Source organism: Bremia lactucae, linkage group LG3 (assembly GCF_004359215.1).
Source record: "Bremia lactucae strain SF5 linkage group LG3, whole genome shotgun sequence".
Taxonomy (NCBI): Eukaryota; Oomycota; class Peronosporomycetes; order Peronosporales; family Peronosporaceae; genus Bremia; species Bremia lactucae.
Genome location: NC_090612.1, coordinates 6,497,693 through 6,506,314, shown reverse-complemented (window position 1 = coordinate 6,506,314; position 8,622 = coordinate 6,497,693). Strand labels below are relative to the sequence as shown.

At 45.3% G+C, this 8,622-nt stretch overlaps 2 protein-coding genes across 2 annotated transcripts; one reads left to right on the top strand and one right to left on the bottom strand.

Annotated features, from left to right (window-relative positions):
- Positions 1–738: 738 nt before the first annotated feature.
- On the bottom strand, positions 739–2,070 carry CCR75_008205 (uncharacterized protein). The gene is made up of 2 exons (XM_067966259.1): positions 1,796–2,070; positions 739–1,746 (listed from the first exon to the last, which is right to left on the bottom strand). The coding sequence occupies exons 1-2, from the start codon at positions 2,035–2,037 to the stop codon at positions 1,476–1,478; spliced, it is 513 nt and encodes a 170-aa protein (XP_067817238.1). The 5' UTR covers positions 2,038–2,070; the 3' UTR covers positions 739–1,475.
- Positions 800–1,273, top strand: CCR75_008206 (uncharacterized protein; the record flags this gene model as incomplete). Its single annotated transcript, XM_067966260.1, has 1 exon — positions 800–1,273. One exon carries the CDS (start codon positions 800–802, stop codon positions 1,271–1,273), a length of 474 nt encoding a protein of 157 aa, XP_067817240.1.
- Positions 2,071–8,622: the final 6,552 nt, after the last annotated feature.

Sequence of the window (8,622 nt, the reverse complement as noted above, 5' to 3'; positions counted from 1 at the left end):
TCACCCCGCATGAATTGTTCCTTCATGCGATGGAATTTAAAATGATGGATCTGACCAATCAAAAACATTTTAAAAATTAAGTGGTCATTTAGCGACCACTCCATCTAATGACATTCAGAGTGATTGTCGTTTAAGGGAGGGGTGATGTAACGGGGTGTATCGTTACATGAAATTAACACTTAAAGGTTGTTAATTAATATATTATCTAAAAGGTAGATAATATTTGGAGGATATTACTTTATATAGTAATATCCTGAATTCTTATCCATAAATAGGTATAGGCCATTATGTCTATTTATTCCGCAGACTAATCAGCTGTAGAAGTAATCAAAGAGAGTTACAAGATAAGATAGATAAGAATTCATTTACATGTTTAGTATTAGTTTATAGTTAAGTCAGCGTTTACAAAGATAGATTAAGAGACACTTAACTATATTAATACAGTTTTTCATTTTACCCTCTTCAGTTAACTTGTCTTAAGAGAAGTCTTCCTCTATACGTACAGTGTACGTCACCTAACGAAAGGCACCACTCACAACTGAAGCAGTGTGAAGTGGACTTGTACTGAAACAGTACAAGTCGCAGTGCCCCGTTACACGTACTCTATATATTTCAGCTATATTTCATAAAGGTAATGTTTCATTAAATCTTTTTAAATTAGTAACTGTCTAAAATTTCTTAGACGAAATAATATTTTTCAAGAATAATTAGATGTCATTCATCTACTTAATTTAAATCTTCGTGTGGCATTTCCGTTTTATAATGATGCGAGCAACATTATCTGTTTGTGACACCACCAATGACTCGTGTAACGTCTAAGCGTGTATCACTTTCTCCACCCGTATGGAAAAACCAGCTACGCCAGCGCTGTCTTCAGCGACATAAGCGAGACCGTCGCCAGGTACTACTAAGACTCCGGCAGCCAGGCGCGTGCATGAGTTTGTCGGATGAGATGGAGCAACTTGTCGCTAAAGAGCAGCATGAGGCCTCGCTTTTGTTGGATGCTAATGCATCGGTGGATGATTTACATTTTTCGGGGCGTCTTCAAGAAAGCGACTATTTGAGCATTATTCATGCACTGGAAGATTCGGTGTGTCAGGAAATCCTGGAGGAGAAGGTCGAGAAATGGGACGAGGAGCTGCGTTTAGCTGAACGCATGGTCGAGCTTGAAGATGCCGAGCTAGAGGCCATGCTAGACGGTATGAATATCACGGAAGAACCACAACGTGTCCTGCAAGCGATTGCTAAACGGCAGCAGCCAAACTTGTTGTAGTGCTGTGTCCAAAAGTGAGATCAGAAACCATTGAGAGCGTGTACCCGTTGAAAAAAGGAACTGCTGTAAAAGGAAGAAATCGATGTGTTGCGCATCCAGTGCATGCATTGTGGTGTTGCCTTTAGGTTGCTGGCATTGGATTGAGTTTATTTACTTTTCTGATTCGAGTAAGACTATGAGATGCCACTTTTTCGCCTGTAAATTAGATCGACGGTAAAAAGTGCGCCGTCATAAGCACCCCGATAAATAATAGCCCAAGCAAGCCCGGTGTGATTAATCCCCAGACTGTCCAGAAAGCTTTGAGGTAGCAAAATGCTGCTATCACCCCCGCAATCGTTGCAGTAGGGATCATTCGTGGGCAGTACACGCTCCAATCAAGCTCAATGCGTTTGATGTAAGGCAAGTATACAGCCAAGTATACTGTGATGCAAATGTTGATTCCCGTGCAGACCAACGCTACCTGAAAAAAAATTCTGTAAACAAAACTTAGATCAGTTTCACCATATTCAATTCAGCCCGCACCTATCAATGCGCGGGTCCGTGAAGATGATGCCAAAGAAGTCGGCTCCGTAAGCTCCTAGTCCAGCGGTCACCACCCATAAGAAAGCAGGCAGTCTTGTGCTCCACAGTGCCGCTTTTTGGGAGCGACTCATGCGCAAGCCTGAACTCTGCTCGTCGCTGCCATCATTGCTAACATTTTCATCATCGGCCATAGGTGGCACGTGAGAGTACGAGGTGCGATTTCGAGTCGCCATGACACGCATTTGTCGATCTAACGTTGCTATCACTCCGTGTTGTTCTGATAGAATTAAGGTCTCATCTCGCAATCGTTCCTCTCTTCATGCAACTGAGACAACGAATTGGAGCTGACCAAATTACTTTATATTCAAATCGACGAAACCAATATAAAAGCGTTGTTAAAAATTCGTTAAATTTAGAATGGAGGAGCTGAGAAAATCTTTCCTTGCCGTAATTTAAGCTATTTAAAAATTCAACAATACTCCAATCTGTAATCGTAGCATTACCCAAATTTTACTTATTCGAAAATTTGACACCAAACACAAACAAATTTTAGCTTATTGTATTTTCTTTGTAGTCAACTATGACTTGGCTTCCGAAGAACATTACCTTAGTTATTTACCGTTGACTTTTTAAATATTGTTAAAAGTATAGATACAGAAATAATTGTTGAGCTTAAACAATTACTTCATGACGACGAGTATGATGTAAAAAACTGGAATGTAGCGAAATATGCTCGTTTGGGCTGTACGGAAGCGTAGGGATCGACAACGCTTTTATAGCTTACGTTACTATCATGTCCCACGTGGCTCGGAGGCCACCACCTTCAATAGAAACACGGTAGATACATAAGAGACGATAAATAAATACTAACAGTCTCCAATTTGGTATCATTTATAAAAACGCATTTTACCGGGGGTTACGTTTCAAGCCATTGATAAGGATAGCATGTAACGGGTGTCCCGTTACATAATATTATTTCCTATAAGAGTAACAATAATACATTTTATATTCTATAAGAGGATTTAAATAAAGAATTATAAAATAAGGGAACCGGCAAAGACACACACATCCCTTTTGGTATAGCCACACCCCCTCCCCGTCTGTTTGTCTTGATTCAATAAAAGCTACAGAATAAACATAAACAGTTCACCATTCCGCTATATCACAAAATTGACAATTATTTTTTTGAGTCGTCTATAGATCCCTTTTGGACTTTGGTACACCCCCCGCTAAATTACATTTGGGAACCGATATAGCAACACCCCTTAGTTATATACCTCTGTATTTATGAGAGAAGCGTAATGGTAGCAACTTGTTGGCAACTAGAATATATACTGAGAAACCTTTATGCAGGCAGGCTTCCCAGCCTTGGTAGCTCGAAGGTATGCAAAAAGACTTCGCAATATATGCGTACTTTCATGTCAAATAGCAAGATGCTTTTTCAACAAAGTAATTACGAACGAAAGCCGACAAAAACTGAAACGTAAGGAAATTGTGGCATGCTTGCGCTCATGGCGGGTACAAAAAAGAGCCCTGTTTGAAATGTACGCATGCAATTCCGCAAAAGTTCGTAGAAGTACAGTAAAATAAATTCATTCTTAGCTTGACCTCCAAAGACTAACTAACATGCATGCCCTTATCGCTTATTTCCAGCTCAACTTCTCCCTCGCTTCTTGGTTTGCTGCCCTTTCTTTTTGCTCTTATTATGACATGCCAATCAATTGCGGGCGCTCTTAGCTTTTTCTCATCAATTAAAAGCCGTACATTTAACACCACCAAACGAAAACACGGTTTCTGATGTGCCCAGGGGCAGTCACACCCATTACATTACTCTCATGTAGATATTTATTGTGTGGCTATAGCGAGTTCCTGATGTAATTTAGGGGGGAGGTGATGTTCCAAAGGCCAAAAAGGGCGATCTAAAGACAATTCTCAAGGAATAACTGTTGTGACTTGGATGCAGTGGAGTGACCCATACAGTGAAAAATCTTTTATATTTTTATTCAATACAGACGGGGGAGGGTGTGGCTATACCAAAAGGGGTGTGTGGCTATACCAAAGTGGTGTGTGGCTACACCAAAAGGGGTGTGTGGCTATACCAAAGTGGTGTGTGGCTATACCGCTCCCTAAAATTATTATCTTTGTAAATGTTGACTTAATCGTTTCATTATTACCAATTTGGTAATATTGACGCAATAAGACATTAGTTCTATTGATTGGTTAATTAAGGTTTAAATTAACCCCTCGTCAAAGACTACTATCTTTTCATCCATGGATCTTATGGATGGATTCTATCAGATCCTTATGCGCGAACAGGATATCCCGTTCACGGCAGTAAGCACCCCAAGCGGAATGCTATGGGAGTGGCTAGTTATGCCACAGGGGCTTAGTAATGCCCCTGCAAAATTCAACAGATGTGTAAACAATCTGTTGAGATCGGTGCGGGATTTCGCACCGAGCTATTTTGATGATGTATTCGTTCATAGCAGAGCCATGAACGGAACGTCGGACGTTGAAGTACATCGCACCAACCTTCATATGCATATGCGTAAGCATAAGTTGTATGCAAATCTCAAGAAGTGTATTTTCGCTGCAAGCAAAGTACCACTTCTTGGGTACATCGTGGGTAAACAAAGTGTACGCCCTGATCCGGAAACGATCAAGACGAGCACCGTCTGGCCTGTGCCAGTCCATGCAAAGGGAATTCGAGAATTAATCGGCTTAGCAGCGTACTTACATAAGTACTCCAGCAATTATGCCGAAATGACAGAACATTCTTCTTCTTCGTCAAAGAGAAATAAAAATGGTCATAGAACGCTGACTGTCAGCGTTCCTTTGAGGGTATCCAGCAAAGCTTCATGCCATCGCCAATCCTAGCGATAGCGGACCAAGACAGACCATTTCATGTGGTCTGTGACGTCAGCGATTTTGCAATCAGCTAAGTGTTAATGCAATATGACAGAGACGGAGCAGAGCGTGTCGTCTGCTATCTTATCAATCGCGTCAGCTTCAACCAGCTGAACGCAACTACCCAGTAAATGACAAGGAGCTTCTTGCCATTAAATATGCACTGGCTAAGGTTAGGGTATATCTCTTGGGAGATAGACCTTTCATTGTTTATAGGAATTATGCATCTTTACGCACGGCCGTAAACAGTCCACATATCATGCAAAAAATGACGAAATAGTTGTCTTTCTTTGTGGAGTATAACTTCTTCGTGAAATATAAACCAGGATGACTTGACGTCGTCGCTGATGCCCTTTCGCGCCGGCCCGATTTTGAGCCGGCAGCGCGAAAAACAGCGAGGATAAACCCACTGTTGCAAATAAGTGTTTCGTCGTCGACAATACATGATGACATTAAAGAACCTATCAAGAAGATAAGGCTCTTTAAGGGTTGATGGATTACCTTAGAAATCCATCCGATTGTCGAAATTGTTTAGATCCTCAGCAGATCGATAATGGGTTACTGCGCTACACAGCCCTTACTGGCGACACACCTCGTGTCGTCATCCCCACCCATAAATGATTTGCGTTTATGCATCATATATAAGTGCTAGGATGCAGCAATAGGTGGTCATCGCTCTGCGTGCGTACGTGAGGATGATCGTCAACATTGATTGGACTCATTTCCCCCACCTCTCCGAACATCAGCGGGAGCTGGCAGGGCACATGGCGCAAAGACTTGGTGAACAAGCCCTGGCCAGGCTCCTGGGTAGTCCTCCTGAGCAAAATATTGCTCAATTGGAGCAGTTTGAGGCATTCGTGCTCGGACAGCGGAGAGCCGCGTCCGAGGCACAGAGCCATGCTGCGGCGGAGTCCGTCACTCAGACTCAGGATGAGCTGAGGCATGACCAGGCTTGGAGCGAGGCTCTCAATAGGACTGTTGAGATGCTCTTTGCCCGGCCGCATCGGCCGAGGCCCATTCGGATGTACCCGCCCAAGTTTGATGGAACTGCAGCGCACACGATTGTCCACTAGCTTTTAGCCGTGGAGCAATGCGGTGTCGCGCAGCTCATCGAGGACGACAGCCGGATGGTGTCGTACGCCATGTCGCACCTGCGTGGTAAGGCCTCAGAGTGGGCTTACTCGGCGCTTGTGGCGGATAGAAAGGCGTTCTCTACATGGGCGATCTTCAAGGAAAAGATTCGCGCCATGTACCAGCCGCCGAACAACGAAGTGTTGCTTCAGGCGCGCTTCTTTGTAGTGCGACAGGCAATCTCTGCTAGAGTATGTGCAAGAGATGCGCTCGCTGTCGGCGTTCATTACTAGGTCCGATTCCGGAGCACATTAAGGTACCCTCGTTTATGAACGGACTACGGCATGGCCCATCGCGACAGGTCCTTTTCAGAAACCTGCCGTCGACGATGGAAGAGGCAATCCAGATTGCCTTAGTTAAGGAGCAATCCTACAACAGTGCCTCAGCGACAGCTTAATATAAGCCGTCGGCCGAGAGGTCAGAAGCCCTCCCATGGAGTTGGGCAATGCAGACGTTGTCTGCTATAGATGTGGCAAGCGCGGCCATATGATGGCTCGAAGCTATGCCAGGGTCCCTGCTGGGGCGAATACGCCCAGCAAGAGGAGTCTCTTCCCAAAGGGCGATGACAAGAACCAGCGTGCGAGACGCATGAGTTCTGCATCGACCACTGAGGGGTCAAGAAATGCAGGAGCGCAGTAGGGGCGGGATGCCCTACTGACGCGGACTCCTAAGCTACCTCTAAGTTCGGAGTTGTGAAACAAATGGGTAGTATAATCCCTGAGGTCTCGAAATTTTTTACCACAACTCTGCTGGTCTGTAGCACTCAAGTAAGAGGCTATTATCAGGTGATGACCTCCTAGTGGATTTGAGTGCATCACAAAATGTTGTAAACCCCGCGGCTCTAAGAAAGAGACCGGCGATGTATGAGTCGCTTTTCCAGGATGGCAAGCGAGAAGAGGCGACCGTTCGTTCAGGGAACGGCGCGCTCGTTAAGTCTGAAGGTGTTCAAGTAGAACTCGACTTCAGCTTTAGTGACTTCTCTTGTAAAGAAAAATTCACAGTGCCAGGTATGGACAGTCCGTATGACCTCATCTTAGGCATGCCATGGTTGGCAAAAAACCAGACATGGATAGACTGGCGTTCACGCACAGTTGCGAACTCTACGCAGGACACCGGAAAGGATATGCTCATGCGAGAGGCATATGCAACCGATTTCGTGACAAACACAGGTGAGAGTACGTTGACGAGATATCAACCGTCACATAATTCTACCCAGAGCCCTAAGTTTTGTGTAGCTGGAGGTGTACCGGCTGGATGTCAGGTGACACAAATTCCTACCCAGCTCGTGGAGATTGGGGTAGTGAAAAGGACGATGACAAGTCGTCATGCGTCCGAATGTCCTGCACCGAGCCAAAAGCCTGTGGCAGTAGACGGCAAGCTGACAGGAAGTCAAGCGTTACATGAACCGGGACAGTGCCTAAAGCCTGGTGTGGTTAGAAGAGGTGCGTTAGCCAGGAAAGCAACGGCACCCGCTTCCTAGTCAAAGGTCGTGGTGACTCGAAAAACGAGTACCCGACAGATAAGGACGATCAAAGGCACGTCCAAACGAGTAACCTTTGGATCAGTTCCTAATAAAGAGGACGGGCCTTTGAACGAGGTGTTCGAGGCCGTCAAAGACGAAATTGCGGAGGCATTCTCAGTTGAGGTGCCCCGGCAAGTCTTTAAATCTGCCGAGAAAATAGTAAATCTCCCGGAGATGTCGTGAGATCTGTTCCTGTCCAAACTAAAGGAAGGAAAGATCCACGAAATAGTCACACCAATTCCAGAAGAGAACTTGGTGGGCTGTTGCTCGTCGTCCAAAATGGACGAGACCGTCCTAGAAACGGACAAAAAGAAGCGGTTCGCTGCTCAAGGCTGGGATGCCTTGAGAGACAGTCCGTTCTTTGAGGGTCTGTAGAAACATCGCAACGTGTTTAGAAGAAGTGCCGTGCCGTCTACTAGCAGATAGGGGCATCGGGCACGAGATAGACCTAGAACCTGGCACCAAGTATTGTGTGACGAGGCAATGGCCGTTGCCGAAAGAACAAGTCGATTGTATCGATGAGTTCTTCGACTAGCGGGCCAAGGCGGGACATATGCGTGAGAGCAAATCGCAGCCCGACCTTTTGTCTGCGTAAAGCCACAGGTGAATTGCGGTGGTTAATGCTTACAAAGCTGAACACGGCGACCATACCGGCGCAAACGCCAATCCAACGGAAATACGTTTTGTTGAAATCCATGGGAAAGTTAACTATCTTTTCCGCGTTGGATTTGAAGGATGGCTACTATCAGCTACTCATGAGAGTGTCCGATGTAGCCAAAACAGCTGTAAGCACACCAAGCGGTTATGCTTTGGGAGTGGTTTGGGATGCCCAAGGTTTGTAAAACGCTCCAGCGACATTCAACTGAGTGGTGGCTCACGTGATGCGTCAGCACCGTGCCTACGCGCCCCATTACTTTGACGATGTATTCGTGCATAGTAGGGCCGAGGACGGGCTGAGTCGCACAAGCGTCATTAGGACGCTGTGTTGCAGACTGTGAGTGGACCTCAATTGTACGTCAACTCGCAAAAGTGCGTCTCAGGGGTCCCTGAGATACCTGTGCTGGGTTGCATCGTAGGTACGCATGGTGTACAAGCAGACCCAGACAAGGTAAAATTGGTAAAGGAATGGCCAATCCCACGGCATGTGAACGAGTTGCGCCAATTCCTAGGGCTCGCTAATTACTTGAATAAATATAGCAAGAATTATGCGGAGCAAACTAAACCATTATCTGACCTCCTTAAAAGGACGCAGAATGAGTTTGGTTAG